General features: G+C 35.1%; 1 protein-coding gene across 1 annotated transcript in view; it reads right to left on the bottom strand.

The window, feature by feature from the left end:
• Positions 1-6,817, bottom strand: part of LOC129753894 (uncharacterized) — a 44,578-nt gene extending 37,761 nt beyond the window's left edge. The window contains exon 1 of the mRNA XM_055749740.1: positions 6,792-6,817. Coding sequence (XP_055605715.1) covers positions 6,792-6,817 — 26 coding nt within the window. The remainder of the gene's footprint in view (positions 1-6,791) is intronic.
• Positions 6,818-17,074: the final 10,257 nt, after the last annotated feature.

Genomic DNA, 17,074 nt, shown 5'->3' with positions numbered 1-17,074 from the left:
AAAATATTATTGTTTCATTTTTTTGTAAGACTATTAACATGGCGTGATTTTAAATTCTTGTTCTTAGTTTTTTTTTTCAAATCCCCTATGTTGGTTTCCTCTTATATTTTCTTTAACTTAAGCTGCTTTAACAAATCACATTCCGTACATTCTGAAATGTGTTTTTTTGCAAGTACACACTTCCTGAATCCACTTAATTTCCGTTTATTATACATAGTTCAAACTTATTTTTACGATCTTAACACAGAATATCATTATTTTTAAACTTCTGATTGGCATTTTTTTAAGTTTTTCTTTGTCGATTTTTGTAAATGATTTTGATGGACTTCAATTCCATTTAAGCTTGCTTTTCATATTTCTTTGAATCTGACTTTTTTTAAATTAAATGATACTTTTTACATACTTCTTGACGGTCAAGTTTCGCTTTAATCAGATTTTCCAAGAGTTGTTCTTCCAACACACTTCAGTCTGTTTTTGTTTTCCGATGCACTTCTCTGTATCTCAAGCGAACCTTCCAGTTCATATTCATGCCTATAATGATTTCAAATTTTCAATTTAATTATTGCGTAGTCCACTCAACTCATTTTCCATCATTTATTCTAAGCTGTCCTTCTGACACGCTATTTTGTTACTCATGTGATTCTACTAATTTTCATTTTCTTTTAGCTGTCCTCCCGACTCGCTATTTTGCTAATCATGCGGTCCTCCCAACTCGCACTTTCTCTTAGCGGTCCTCCCGACTCGCTATTTTGTTGCTCATGCGGTCCTCCCAACTCGCATTTATTCTTAGCTGTCCTCCCGACACGCTACTCATGCGGTCCTCCCAACTCGCATGTTTTTGAAGCTGTCCTCCCGACTCGCTTTCTAGTTTTTTTCTTACTTCTTTTCTGGAGTGGTCCTTTCAACACGCTAAAAATTCCAGCTGTCCTCCCGACGCGCTAAACTATGTTGTTACCAATCACTTTTTTAAGTCAGTGAGAGAACACATATCTTAATTTTTTCGTATCATTCACTACACTTCACTCTGAAAATCTAGCAACACTGGTAACACTTCGATTCTTTCCAAATTCTAAATGCTTCCCACTTTTCACTTTCATTTTAAGTATTTTCTCTTGCAATGGGTGGTTTCCTTCCAAGGTTCCTTGTTTCCTTATTCGCATTATAAATTGCAAAATACCTGTCGGTCGCCAAATGTGTAGCATACTATCTACTGGAAACCACCCATCACAAGTTGTCGTCATCACTTCGACTTGTTCGCTTAGCTTGTGCACTCTGACTGATGGATGACGGTTGAACTGCTCGAATCAGCTATCGCGGGGATGTGTGCTTGGTGTCGTACTCACTCACACATCAAACCGCTCGAGTCAACTCTCGCGAGTATATAATTCGCTGTTGAGCCCACGCATACATTTATACTACACACAGTTATTATTTAATATTTCTGTAAAAATGAAAAGGATATTTCTTTTTTGGTGAAAAATTAATACTATAAGTAGTACGAAACAAATCCTCATGAAAATTTGTTTTAGAAAATACGTACTTTTGTAGAAAAAAGGAGTGCTTATTATGCCCTGGGTGCTCGTGATGCTCTTATCTCCCCTATGTGATGAAAAGTGGTTCTTCTAAATATCTATTTTAATTTAGTCGAATAGAAAAAGTTCAAAATTTTTTTCTACACTTGCTTGATTTCTAGTTTGAAATATTTCTATTGTAAATGTGATTTGCAAAATTTTATGCTTGAAAAGCTCATTATGTCACATATTTGAAGGTCTCAAGGTTTAAAAACTCATTTTAATGATTTTATGTATATTATTTGAGAATGTGTTTGTGTGTTGAAATTTGATATTTTTTCTTTAATTATATACAGTTTCAAATTACGTATATGTAACTGCTATCACGCTTTCAAAGTCCCATTCAGGAGAATGCGATTGACAAGAAAATCAAATTGAGAAAACATTTGCCGAAATATTACAATTTTCATCTCATTGAGGGCGTTACAAATGATTTGACATTTATTTATTTCTTCTAGTTTCGAAAATCAAAATAATTTTTTTGATTATTATTTTTTGTTTTAAGGGGTTTTTTCAACACTAAGTTTATTTTTGAAAGGATATTCTTATTTATATCAAATGTGAAATAGTTAAACAGCTTTTTTCTTTTCATTTTTCATGAATTCATTCCCCAAAGGTTATTCTTTTTTAATGTAAGCATTAACAGACGGAATTTTATTGGAAAATAAACAGGTATGTTAGGGAGCACCATAAATTTTCTTCTCCGTAATAGCGATATCTCATAACAATAGAATTGCATTGATGAATTTCCAAAAACGACCAATATTAATTATCACAACTGACAACTTATTTAAAAATTTAACCAGAATAACTAGGTTCATGTTATTGGTTGACAAAACTTTCAGAAATCAAATATTTCATTCTAATTTCACTTCAATCAATCTCTTCATTCTGAAAAATCGTTTTCTTGAAATTCATTTATATAACAGGTATAAACGTTAGGAAAACAAGCTAGTTTAAATTAAAAAAAAAATGCTATATTTTGTCTTTCAGACAGCTTTAGAGGTTTTCAATCACTGCCTCATAGATAGAAATAGGGGTTTCCTTAAGAAATATCACAGAAGGTGCAGGAAAACCCGATCGCACCATTTACCAAAATGGATCCTAATCTATAACCTTTCCCCTACTTTTCTTAGATATTTGTATATAGATTGGCAGACGTATAGACGATTTTAGAATGACCCGATTAGCACAAGTGCCGTTCTATTTATAAGTAAAAGTCACCGCGCAACCATGAACACAATGAAATTTTTTTCCAATCGAAGTAGTCAGATTTTCTCTGATTCTGCATGTTGTTCACTTGTCCGTCAATTATTAGTGCGTGTTGAGAAATTATAAGTGATTAAATTACGTGCTACTTTCAGTCGTCTTCGTCACCATCGGGGAAACATGAATGATCTATTCCCAGATGATTTTTTTTTATAGTTTCTGTCATTTATTTTTTCAGAATTCGGATTTCAGTCTTCTGATAACCATTTTCTTTGTTTTCATCATAAAGTATCAAATCTTTACATCAGAATTCAACTTTCTATCTTCCACCTTCTCAACGGAACACAAATGAGACTTTCTGTCCTTAATATTTTCTATTTCTCATATCCAAATATCCTCTCATGCCACTTTGATTCCATTTACTCGAATAGTTATCGAATGCAATAAAAATTGTATGAAAGCCCTCCTCCATCTTTCAATCTCCCCACTGGAAGAAGGGAAGTGTCTCAAATAATCATTGAAACATTTTTCGTATCCAAATACCCTCACATGCCAAATCTGGTTTCATTTCTTTGACTTATTCTCGAGATATGTTAAAAATTGTAAAAGAGCCTCCCTTTCTCTTTCCTTTTTCCTTCCTGGAAAAAAGGAGGGGTACCAAACATTCATAGAAAAATTTCTCGTAGCCAAATACTCTTTCATGCCAAATTTAGTACCATGTTCTTGAATGATTCTCGAACTCAAACTCAAACTGCAATAGGAACCTTCTGCTGCCTCAAAAGCACCCACCTGTCAAGCAAATTCAAGCAAATCGAGCAAATCGATTCACTAGTTTCCGAATAAATAGGGAATAGACTGACAGACAGACAGCTAGAAATCCCTTTTTTATATATATTCCTATAAATGTTTTTTTTTTGTTTTTCCTACTTTTGTTTTTTACCTTATCATCTTGCTTACGTCATGTTTTATTTAGATATACCTTGTTTGGGTTTTTTAAATCTTTTTTAGCCTTGTTCAATCTTATGTAATCATGGTTTGCCTTGTTTAAAAAAAATCTGGTTAAATCTTATTAAATCTGATTCAATCATGGTTATCTAGTTTTATTTTTTCTAAATTTAACTTTATTTTATTTAGTTTAATTTTGTTTTGTTCTCTTTGCTTTTTCTATAAAGTTTTACTTTTTGTAAGCAAGTTTTGTCTTGTCTTATCTTGTTTTACTGAGTTTTATATTAAATCCAGGACTTTGATAAAAGTTTGGGCTTTTGATCCAGACCGGTTGCCTGAATTTCGGTAAAATACAACAAGAACTTCAAATTGAGTTATTGTAATCTTTTAATATTTCGTCCATATTTTTTTGTTTGCATTTTTAGTCTTTTTTTTATCTAATTTTCCTAATAATGTTCGATTTTAAGTTGAAAATTTTGAAATCAAATGCCAGGAATTTGCCAGGTTTTTAGATAAAAAGCTCGGATTTGCCCGGCCCGTATACGTGTGGAAAAAAATTTGGCCACCTCAAGCTAAACGAATTACAACTAGTCAAATGAGTATTTCAGATGAATGCTCATTTCAGGACGGAATATTCTCAACAGTTTAAAAATCTTATGGGAGAGTGGGGGATCATGGGCCACTTTTTTCTTTGTTCCATAACTTCTCTATTATAAAAGATAATATAAAAATAAAAAATGATATGGTTTTCTACATTTTTAAGGTATTATTTGACTTTTTTTTTTATTTTGAATAAGTTATTTTCCCCAAGTTCTGACTGTTTCAAAAAAAGCAATATTTTTGGGATTTTGAAAAATGGTGGGGAATCATGGGCCATCAAATCCAAATTGACCAAATAACATGCAAAGTTTATTAGTTGACCTAAAACTGTAATTTCATAATTCATTTCGTTATTTTAAAGCAATTTTAGATGATGAAATAAAAAAGAGACATGTGAATGATCAAAAAGATTCAAAAACCTGGCTCGTGAACGTTTTGCAAAAATCCTTATATGGGATGGACAAAATATTTTTCTTAGCCTTTCATTTGTCATAAGAGAACTTTAAAGATAGGGAAAATGTATTTTAATTATTGAATGTGTTTAAAAACATAAAAATATAGATGGCCCAAAATGTGTGGCCCACGATTCCCCACAAGCTATGTTTTGCAAATCGGTTGCGTTTGTGTGACTTATTGATGTTTCATCAATAATTTATTTTCCACGTGAAAGAACATGACAAAACTAAGAACATAAGCGTATGAGCATATTAGTTAATATTGAGTAAGTTAATTTTTTTTAACTTTTTTAAGCTTGATAAATAAAAGAAGCATATAAGGCGGCATCCATAAATTACGTGGCGCAAAAAATGCACTTTTTTGACCCCCTCCCCCCCGTATGTCACAAATCGTCACGCTTCGACGTACCCCCCCCCCCTATGAAAATTACGTAACGCTGATAATAACCCCCCTCCCCTCTTTTCATGTTTTTGAATAATTTTTGATGGCAAAAAAGACTTTAACGTAATTTTTTTTAACGTTCTTCGAAACGGAATTAATATCACTCCAAATCGCTTCTTAGTACTCATTGATGATAACTCTCTGATAGAATAATATGATTGTCTTATTAAAAGTTGTTGTGTGCTTGTTATCTGATGATCTACCTTCCTTAATCCATTTTGTTCAAGGAGTTTGTTTAATCATAAAGCTTACAAATTTTAAGCTGATTTTGGTTTGTTTATCATTCTGCAAAAATTGCATGACATCAAAATAGCTGCGATTAAACTGAAATTTTTAAGGAAAAAATCGTTACGTAACGAGGAGCATACCTCCCCCCCTCCCCTATGTCACATTTCGTAACGCTCGAGCTTACTCTTCCCCCCCTAGGAGCGTTACGTAATTAATGGATGCCCCCTAATGCGTATTCAAGTCAACAACATATAGAAAAATATGCTTGAGCAAAGCGACGACGGTGACAGTTGGATTGAGATTTTCATCTCAACACACATCTGAGATATTCAGAGTGGCCTACGTTACCCCACTCTCCCCTACCATTTAAGTTTTACATCAGTCAAAATAATATGAGATATTTCCTTCAATTTCAAAACAGCTTTTCTTAATTGCTCTCTTAATTCAAAATTGCCTATCTTCAATCAGCTTTTTTCGGAGACATTATAAATCCTAATGGTTTTATAAGATATTTGCGATGTTACATTCCTTTATAATTGTATAAACTTTGACTGTTTCTTGGGTACACAAAAGTTGTTCTCCAAATGAATAAGCCACAAGATTGAAACTGACAATATTGTTAAATGCTGTAAGCTGTAATAAAACGTGGTAATCCCGTCTTGAAAATTCAAACAAGGTTGGTACCGGAAACTTCCGAAATTCGCACCGTATCGAATGGAATTATCGTCGCGGAACGTCTTCTCCATCGCGAAGGGACAGACAAAAAAAGTAAAAGTTTTTCTTTACTTTGACTCTCGAAGGCATGACCAAATGTCGTCGCCCGGTAGAAAAAGTAGAAAAAAAATCCGGCCCATTAAAAGATTGTTGTTTACTACTCTGCTGACACACAGAGAGAAGTTCCGCGCACTACTTATACCTGCTACCAACCATTGATTGACTGCTGCTGGGTATGGTAATGAGAAAACAACGTGTAGCACAACATTGGAAAATGCTAGCCCCGAAATTGACGAATGATCAAGACATTTTTCGACTGCTACTCGACTTATTCAGAAATGAATTTTGAAGCAACTTGTAGATTTAGATACCTTAGAAATACGAACAATTGTCACCAAATGAAAGGGAAATCTCGCGAAACCATTTCACTCACTGGTGGTGTTCCGCTCGAAATATTTCCAGAAAAAAATGAGTAGGTAAGTAATAACGAGAAAAGCTTCCAAGATGCATGGTCGTTGGCTTATGACCTGAACAAGGTTCAGTAGACGAAAAGCCCAAAAATAAAAGAAAAAAACACGCACCGCTTCATACGCTTCATGTACGCGGAAAAGGGTACTTCTAACGCACCTTGCGGTGGCACCGACACTGGCCATTGTTGTAATTGAATAAACGCTCCGCGGCGAATCTCCCCGCGTCCATTCATCTTCCGATTTACAACTTTCGATTTCTTGAGTTGGATTTTGCTGAATGGCCGCCTGAATGGAAGGAGGAAAAAAATACCCAAAAACCAACAAAGCCATAAACATCAATAATGCCCAGCAGACGAAAATCTTAACGTGATCAGAAACAAATCCGGAGCGCACTCTGCCAAGGTCCAATAAAATTGCGACCATTTGCGTTTCGGACATTAATTAATGGAGACTTTGCGATGGTTATTGAGATTTTTTTCCTTCTATTATTTGAATTTTAAGCTTAAAAAAAACCAGCGGAATTCGATGCACTCCAACCGGATGGAAATTACTCGATTTCACTTCAATGTTAGTTGGGTCGATGTTTGAGTCGATTCAGAACTTGGAGGTGATGGACATTAATTCTCCACTCATCGAAAGGAATTTCCTGTTATTTGCTGCAATTTCAGGTGTTCTTAAAATTTAATGTTCTACATGTCTCCACAAAGCAACTTGGAACAGTTTCGTCATCAGATAACTTTATGATTGGATCACTTTGAACTCAATATTTAGGAAGAGTTAGTAACAAGTCGTCAGTTAATAACACATTTACTTCTTGTTCCGCTCGAGCTTCGAAGAAAAAACTCAAACCGGTCAACTTTTCAACAGAACAACTTAATGATTAATTTCACGCTTAGGTGAACTCGGGGAACTCAATTTCTTTGTACCAACTTGTGTTACTTATGAATCGGCACAAGTGGGTTTCGATTCGCTTAAGCTATCCGATCCGGATTACCTAAGGCCAAAGAACGCATCATAACTCCCCGTGCTGGGAAGTGTGATTTCCATCGAAGCGGATACCCGTGTGTGTACGAGTTACGGTTTTTACTTTTCGTATTAATATTTCATCAGCGGTATGGTTTGGTGGCCAAAGGTTTTTTACCTTTTGATATGAATTTTAAAAATGTTTCGTATACTATAAAGAGGAGTAAGAAATGGATTAAGTAACTTCAAAGGAAACATGTTGACTGGTAACATATTGATCGTCAAAAAAATAATTGATTGAACAAAGATCCTCCATGTGATTTTTTTTTAAATTTGTAATAATCGATCAATGTAGCGTTATCTAAAGAATGCCAAAGTTGCGTTGTCAAGTTATCAATTTTTGATAAAAACCGACCTATCTGTGAAAACTGGTGGAAGCTATTTCCAGAATCGTAAGCTATAGGGTATCCCATTATGTCTAAGCAGGATTTAAAGTTAACAGTGATTTAATACAAAATTAGATTCCAGTCAACCGTAGGCCAGTGATCGAATTTTAGGTACCTTGTCCTAAGTTATCTAAGTTGTGATGTAATTATACTTCACTTTGAAATACGCTCATATTTTTCTTTTTGAGATTTTTACTGTGCGTATACATTCTGAAACTTTCTTGAAGAGAAAATTCACTCCAGAGTATCACGTTGATATACACAACACTATTTCTTGATGGAAGTTCACTACTGAGTATCGTGTATACATTGGACTGGTCAGAATCGAGACAAAAAAGTATCAAACGGTCAATGGTTCTTTTGGGCCCAATAACACCTGTGGCTCTAAGGTTTGAAGGTATCTAAAAATTCAAAAAACTTATCAACTACTTTTACGACAAGCAAACTAACCAATGAAATGATACGAAAACATTTCTGCATATGGGAAAACACACCAGCTAGCTTCCAACGTACAATGGCTCCTACCCAAAACGCAGTACAGGGGTGCCATTTGAACAGATGAGAAAAATATCAACAAAAATTATTTAATTTTGAAATCATCATAACTTTTGATTGACACATCTTAGAGGTGTAGTGTACATGTTTGTTAATTAGCATTTTATTTCATTAAAACCGTGCGTTATGCGTCAGTAATTTCCTGCAACTGAGCCCGCGTATTGTAACGAATACATTATTTTTCTTAGAAGTTTCGATTTTTGTAAAATATTAGCACATAGAATACTTTTCGGTTTGAAAATTGTGCCAGCCAGCTTCCAATGCGTAATTAACTCACTGAATATGCTTTTTGAGCACAGACTGATTTTTGATGATTTTGAACACTTTTTTCCAGTCTTTAGCGAAGTTTTCGATATAATCGGCAGGCTTTACACGTTTTCTCGAATAGGATTTGGTAAAGGTCTAAAAAGTTTCAAGCCATTGAGTAGAAAACTGATGCCAATTCTATCCAAAACAGTACTAGATGATCATGCTTGCGTATCATGAGCAGCGGACGACGAATCTCCGACTCACACTCATATATGGCTTGCCAAACCATTGGCTTCTTATCGAATTTTTCGATAAAAATTGATGTCTCCGTGTCGTCAACACTTTGGCCATCCCGAATACTGTAATACTGGTCCCCCGGAAGCGTTTTGTAATCAAACTTGAATAGGTTTCGTCGTCGATGATAATGTACAACGATTTTCCATACAGCAGTTGATCAAAACTGAGATGGTCCTGATATCAAACCTGTTCACCGCAAACAAGCTAGATTATAGATTATTGTTTTTTTTGTGATTTTTGTCATTTTTGAAAATTTTTTTTGATTTCTGTGATTGTAATTTTTGTGATTTTTATCATTTTTGTCATTTTTTCATTTTTGTGATTTTTGGGATCTTTGACAATGTTGCAATTTTTGTGATTTTTGTAATTTCTGTAATTTTTTTAATTTTTGAAATTTTTGTAATTTTTGGTAATTTTTATCACTTTTGTCATTTTTGTTATTTTTGTCATCTTTGTCATTTTTGTCAATTTTGTCATTTTTGTCATTTTTGTCATTTTTGTCATTTTTGTCATTTTTGTCATTTTTGTCATTTTTGTCATTTTTGTCATTTTTGTCATTTTTGTCATTTTTGTCATTTTTGTCATTTTTGTCATTTTTGTCATTTTTGTCATTTTTGTCATTTTTGTCATTTTTGTCATTTTTGTCATTTTTGTCATTTTTGTCATTTTTGTCATTTTTGTCATTTTTGTCATTTTTGTCATTTTTGTCATTTTTGTCATTTTTGTCAATTTTGTCATTTTTGTCAATTTTGTCATTTTTGTCATTTTTGTCATTTTTGTCATTTTTGTCATTTTTGTCATTTTTGTCATTTTTGTCATTTTTGTCATTTTTGTCATTTTTGTCATTTTTGTCATTTTTGTCATTTTTGTCATTTTTGTCATTTTTTTTCATTGTTGTCATTTTGTTGTCTTTTTTGTCATTTTTTTTCGTTGTTGTAATTTTTGTCATTTTTTGTCATTTTTGTCATTTTTGTCATTTTTGTCATTTTTGTCATTTTTGTCATTTTTGTCATTTTTGTCATTTTTGTCATTTTTGTCATTTTTGTCATTTTTGTCATTTTTGTCATTTTTGTCATTTTTGTCATTTTTGTCATTTTTGTCATTTTTGTCATTTTTGTCATTTTTGTCATTTTTGTCATTTTTGTCATTTTTGTCATTTTTGTCATTTTTGTCATTTTTGTCATTTTTGTCATTTTTGTCATTTTTGTCATTTTTGTCATTTTTGTCATTTTTGTCATTTTTGTCATTTTTGTCATTTTTGTCATTTTTGTCATTTTTGTCATTTTTGTCATTTTTGTCATTTTTGTCTTTTTTGTCATTTTTGTCTTTTTTGTCATTTTTGTCATTTTTGTCATTTTTGTCATTTTTGTCATTTTTGTCATTTTTGTCATTTTTGTCATTTTTGTCATTTTTGTCATTTTTGTCATTTTTGTCATTTTTGTCATTTTTGTCATTTTTGTCATTTTTGTCATTTTTGTCATTTTTGTCATTTTTGTCATTTTTGTCATTTTTGTCATTTTTGTCATTTTTGTCATTTTTGTCATTTTTGTCATTTTTGTCATTTTTGTCATTTTTGTCATTTTTGTCATTTTTGTCATTTTTGTCATTTTTGTCAGTTTTGTCATTTTTGTCATTTTTGTCATTTTTGTCATTTTTGTCATTTTTGTCATTTTTGTCATTTTTGTCATTTTTGTCATTTTTGTCATTTTTGTCATTTTTGTCATTTTTGTCATTTTTGTCATTTTTGTAATTTTTGTTAATTTGTAATTTTTGTCATTTTTGTAATTTTTGTTGTTTTTGTCATTGTTGTCTTTTTTGTTTTTTTTTGTCATTTTTGTCATTTTGGAAATTTTTTACATTCTTGACATTTCTGACATTTTTTTACTTTTTTCACATTTTTTAGATTTTTTACATTTTTCACATTTTTTAAATTTTGTACATTTTTTACATATTTTACATTTTTTACATTTTTTCATATTGCACATTTTTTACATTTTTCACACGTTTTACTTTTTTACATTTGTTTCATTTTTGACATTTTTAGCATTTTTGTTTTTTTTTGTCATATTTTACATTTCAGACATTTTTGGCAATTTCGACTTTTCAAAATTTTAGGTCACCAAGCATCAGTTTGCAATATGATAAGAATTGATTGATTCATGAATAAGTGTATTGAGTTTTATTATTTTTTCTATTTTACTTTTGTTCATTTTTAAGCTTAATATTTCTTTAATATGGGATGAAGCTAAGTACTTCCTAGAAAAAGTTGTAATCAAATAAAAATAAAAATAATTAATCCAATAAAAAGTAGCAAAAGAAAATCAGGTTTTCCTTAGTTATCGTCTTTAACAGTTTTATGTAATGCTTTTGCAAAGGTTCTGTAAAGCCTGTAAAGATTGTTGGGATTTTTTTATTCACGTCCTAAGGTAAAGGAGCTTTTTATTTAGCATTCAGAGACGGTGAAAATCATAAAATATATAAAAAAAATAAAGTAAGGTTTTTTCACACATTTTAGTGTTAATCTTCCAAGGATTTTTTTAACCTCCAGTGGTGATTTTTGAATGGCAATTTTAATCCCACACAAAATTCAACCTCATTGCGCTGATCAAGGACTGAATGAATCGCTTCCAAATTGTACCGAGATTTTTCTGGCTGTAGAAACAATAAAAAAAAGTAATAGGAGGTGGTGTAAAAGTGTATAAATTTGAAGTTTTCCGTACAAAACACTAGCAGTCTATTGTTCACCATTACATTTTGCGGTTCGCAAAATAAATCAGGTATGTTCTTCTCAGTTACGACCGGCATTCCACATAGAACATCCGCTGTTCGCACTCCCGCAAAAATCCGCTGAGTGTAAAGACCAGCCCAGAAACTCGATCCCATTTCCGCCGTTCCGTCCGAGTTTCCGAGAAGCCCGCAAAATTGCAACAATAATGAAGAATGGAAGAGAAAAAAAAGCACGCACCTGCACCACTAACCAATTGCCAACATTTTGCTACAGCACCTCCTTCTCCAATAATAGTGCGAATCGATCGATCGAGAGTAAGCTGAGCCCCGTAGATATCACATTCCTCGATGATTGGGCCGGGGTACTCGCAGCGGAAAAATCAAACCGCTTGCTTCCCCCGGCATTTTATTGATTAGCGAGCTTACCATGAGTGAGTGAGCGTTTTCATTATGTTTATTTACCTTTTAGACCCGCTCGCTCGGAGAGTTCATTCATTCAATTACCTACCAACCCACCTAAGTATCTACTGACTGGATTGGCTTGGCCCGATTATTTTCGATCGATCGATCGACGAATGTGTGTTTTGGTGCTGAACGCGGTCCCAGATTCTGAATTGGATCCGATCCGCGTGTAATTATCCGATGTGGGGCTGCGTTTATTTTTTCGGACGGAATCAGTTTCAGCCGGTTGTTGTGAGCAGTAGATATTACAGGTCAAATGGAAGAACGATGTTTCGGAATGACCATGGGAAATAAAATAGCAGAGTTTGATTTTTTTTTCGTTCGTATATTATTCGAATGATGGCAATCTTCTCCTTTGAAAGGTATTACGTTGATTGGTATCAACGCGCAGTTTGGTATTATGTGGATCGTTCATCCGGAACCGAGAGCAACTTTGAAGGTCGGTCCACTTCAGGTTGCGATGGATGAAAATTGCGCAACACAAGGTGACCCAACGCTAGTCGGAATGTTCTTTCTGAGACATTCAAATATTTAAAAAAATTTTTTTTTGGCAAGATGTAATGAGTTAAGTTTCATTAAGCTAATGCTGTTTTACCAATACATCTTCATCAAAAGACAACAAAAGAAACTTATTAAAAATTTTAAACTGTTGAACCCCACGATTAGCAATTCACGTATTGACAGTCGCTGGTGGAACTAGCAATCGCTAGTGCAGAGTGTAGCTATGTACCTTACTGAAGTAGTTTATTCTTTAAATCTATTCCATCACTGAAATCTGCGTTGATTACGTTCGAAATAGGTGGCAAATATTCCGAATTGGGAACCAGGCCGAAGGATATTCAACCGTAAAGGACAATAGGCCGAATAGAGCAATAGGCCGAATGAGACATAAGGTCGGGTGTAATTTTTAGGCCGGGTGTAGATTAGACCAAATGATCATTCTCCGAATAGACGTAGTGGTAGTTAGGGCGAATGAATGCGAGGTTGGGTGATCAATAAGTCGCCTATCGTCATTATAACCATTCGGCCTAATGACCATTCGGTCAAACGTCAATTTGGCTGAGTCTAGCGTCGAAAATTGCCTTGCCGGCTTAGCATCCATGCGATACTGCCTATCGTCCATTCGGACAAACATCTATTCGGCCATATGACCAATTCGGTCTAGTGGCCTTATCGACCTAACGTCCGAATGGCCTTCTGTCTGAGGACTTTCTGCCTAATGATTCAGCCTCAAAGTGAAAATCCCAGCATCGAGTAAGAGATCATGTCAGCCCTGTTAAAAATAAATAAAACCAACAACCTACAGCCTCAACACTCAGCTCCACGACCATCAAAAGCACACACGTCACGTCACGGCACGGCCCATCACGCTTGACTGCTCTCATTCGCCCACTCAATGTCATTCTCACGTCAAAATCCACGAGGATTCGAAAATCGTCGATTTTCCAGTCCCTTTCGACTATCCGAAAACACTCGTTCGCGAAACAACAACGAACTGGTGCGATAATGTTTACTTTCGACGATTTAATGAATAAATTGTGGAACCCTTTTTCGCGATACCAATGTTGGCGTTAACACTTTAATAAAGTGAAAATACAACACTCGAGCGGCTTGAAACGACTAATTTTGTGCAGAAATTTTCGCGCAACCGCCCTAAGAGTTTCACTAATTAGTGTAAAAAAAGCTGCTCGTAGAATTGCATTGCTTTAATTTAGTTTTCTGGTTTTAAAACCAACTTTAAGATGCCCGCCGGTCGTCATGATGGCTGATCGCCGCCCGGCAGACTGGCTAAATAAGATGAAGAGATGATACATGGCATCTGATAGATGAAAATTGTTTTGGTTCATATCTTCGGTAATGTTTGCTGTCAGACAAACTGAGGGACCACTCGAGAAAACACTGACTGACCGTGCCAATGCGAATGCCAGACGGAGCTCGCTACTCGAATTAATCCACACACATACGATTCGATTTTCATAATTTATGCTTCCACTTAAGATGGTACGGGCTTATTTTCGTTATTTTGAGACACGTGCTGATCGAAGTATTTTTAGCGGAAAGGTCGTTGGTTTTGAAATATTTCAGAAAAAAATTGCGACCGAGATAAGCAGAACGAAAATAGTATAATTCAAACTCAAACTATTGTTTGAGCCAAACTGAGTATTAGCTAACTAATTACTTATGCGTGCGCTGATATTGCTCTTATTTAGCACTTAGCACAGATCCTTATAAAAAAGTTATGTTAAAATTAAGACAGTTATGGGTTGTTGAGTTTTTTAACCATAAAAGTCGTAAGTTTCTTCTGAAATTGAATAAAATTTTATGCTTCTGTGATATAGAATATTTTAGTTCTTTCCAATACACCATTAAAGCATGGATCACTACAAATCTGGACGCATTAAAACGGGTCTATCTCGGAGCTATGTAAACGAAATAAAAATGTTTTGTACTTGAAATGTAGGGTTTTTATTGCACTTTAAAGGAAAAATAATAAAAAAATTATTCCGATGTTGTTTTGATGAATTTTCGAACTTTTGGTTGAGTATCACTCATTATAGTTTGAACACCCTATTCGCTGACCTCAGCGGCCATTTTGTTCCACAATCTCTTCATCTCTGTTGCTTCCCGAGTCGTCCTACCATTCTTTTTCATCTTCTGCTTGACAATTGCCCAAAATTTTTCGATAGGGCGGAATTGAGGGCAGTTGGGTGGGTTGATGTCCTTTTCGACAAAATCCACCCGTTGGCCCAATACCCCTGTAGAACCTCCTAGCTGTAGTGGCAGCTTGCCAAATCTGGCGAAAACTTAACTAGTCCTTTGTGAGATCTTATGTACGAAAAAAAAGTTTTTCAGGCATTCCTCCTTGTAAATTTCGGAGTCCATGGTCTTGTTTTTCACAAAAACCGGAATTTTTTGTCCGCAGCTGCAAATACCTTGCCAGATCAAACACTTTCTTGCAAACTTATCAGCAAAAACGAATTTGAAGTTGCCGGGGACATCACCATGACCAGTGCAGTGCACCACTGCAGTGGCTTTACATAATTTTTGGCCAGAAAGCTGCCCAAAATCCATCTTCACGTACGTTTCGTCATCCATGAGGATACATCCGTCGAACTTCGTTGGAATCTTGTTGTATAACTTGTGGGCACGTCCTTTGGCTACTAAATTGTGCTTCAATGTCCGGTTTGGTTGCTTACTGGTCCGATAGGATCGTATTCTCTCGCGTAGACGAATTCTGCTGACGGTGCACCGGTCGGCGTTGAATTTCTTGGCAATGTCATAGTCCGACTACCCTGTGTTTTCCTTGATCGTTCTCAACACCTTCAAATGCAGTTTCTGATTCTTAGGTCCACTATAACGCTTGGTATGAACCTGCCGATGTATAGTACGCATCTCACGGAAACGTTTGAGAACCCTAAACACGGTTGATTTGACCATTTTTAACGATTTCGCGATTTTTGAACCCGACCACGTTGGGTTTTTGACGTGGGTGTTAAAAATTTATTTTCATCTCGCGGCTTCCATCACGTGTCACTTTTTTGAAACAAAACGAATCGTAATGAAATTTTCAGCACTGGTAGAAAAAACATTCCTCTACAAAGTGCTGCCAAAACATTCCAGATCCGACAACTAGGAGCACTATGGTAAAATAAATAGTGCGTCCAGATTTGTAGTGATCCATGCTTTATGCTGCAGGCTTAGCTTTTTTCGAATGTGATAAAGCAGTACTTTGGGCATTGGAAAGAAGGGATCTTTAACTACTAGCTGGTAGAACTTGGAATACTTTTAATTCTAGCTATTCGGTCTATTCACATTAAAGCCATCTCTATTGTTACATTTAATTATTGTTAACTTTTGATGTGTGTGTGTTGATATTGATTGTTACTATGAGACAAATTTAAACACTCCTTCGCAACACATTCATCAGCAGTATCCTAACTGCATCCGGCGGCTCCTCCTGAAGATGGAGCTGCTCCTCTTCAACGACACACACTGAACATTTTCGTAGATGACGGAAAGAATTAAAGAAACATAAGCTATCAAAGAACGAAAGAACATAAGCCGTAAATATCATGAATTTTTCGAAAAAGATACAACGGCTCACCGACAGGACTTGAACCTGCAATCTCCGCTTCAGTACACCGGCGCGTTAGCCAATTCCACCACGGTGAACGTGATGAAACCGGCGAACCCGAGCAATCGAGCTCTGCCGATCAACTGCTGGACCTTCTATCGAAAACACAATGTATATCCCGCATGTGATCTTTCCAGCTACTGATATCTCTTGTTTCTCTAACCCCACCCATCGACTCGGGATTTAAGCCGAGCGAGCACATGGTCGATTGCTTCGGGTTTGCCGCAACTTACGGTCAGATGTAGAAGCGAATCAGTGCTGCTCAAGGTTCCGAGCAGACCAGTTACACATGGGACATGCGGGATATACGTTGTGTTTTCGATAGAAGGTCCAGCAGTTGATCGGCAGAGCTCGATTGCTCGGGTTCGCCGGTTTCATCACGTTCACCGTGGTGGAATTGGCTAACGCGCCGTTGTACTGAAGCGGAGATTGCAGGTTCAAGTCCTGTCGGTGAGCCGTTGTATCTTTTTCGAAAAATTCATGATATTTACGGCTTATGTTCTTTCGTTCTTTGATAGCTTATGTTTCTTTAATTCTTTCCGTCATCTACGAAAATGTGATTATTTTTAGGTACAAAGATGTACCAAACGATTTCATAACATCAGT

The sequence above is a fragment of the Uranotaenia lowii genome, chromosome 3 (genome assembly GCF_029784155.1).
Source record: "Uranotaenia lowii strain MFRU-FL chromosome 3, ASM2978415v1, whole genome shotgun sequence".
NCBI classification, from domain to species: domain Eukaryota; kingdom Metazoa; phylum Arthropoda; class Insecta; order Diptera; family Culicidae; genus Uranotaenia; species Uranotaenia lowii.
This window is presented reverse-complemented; position numbering and strand designations above follow the sequence as displayed.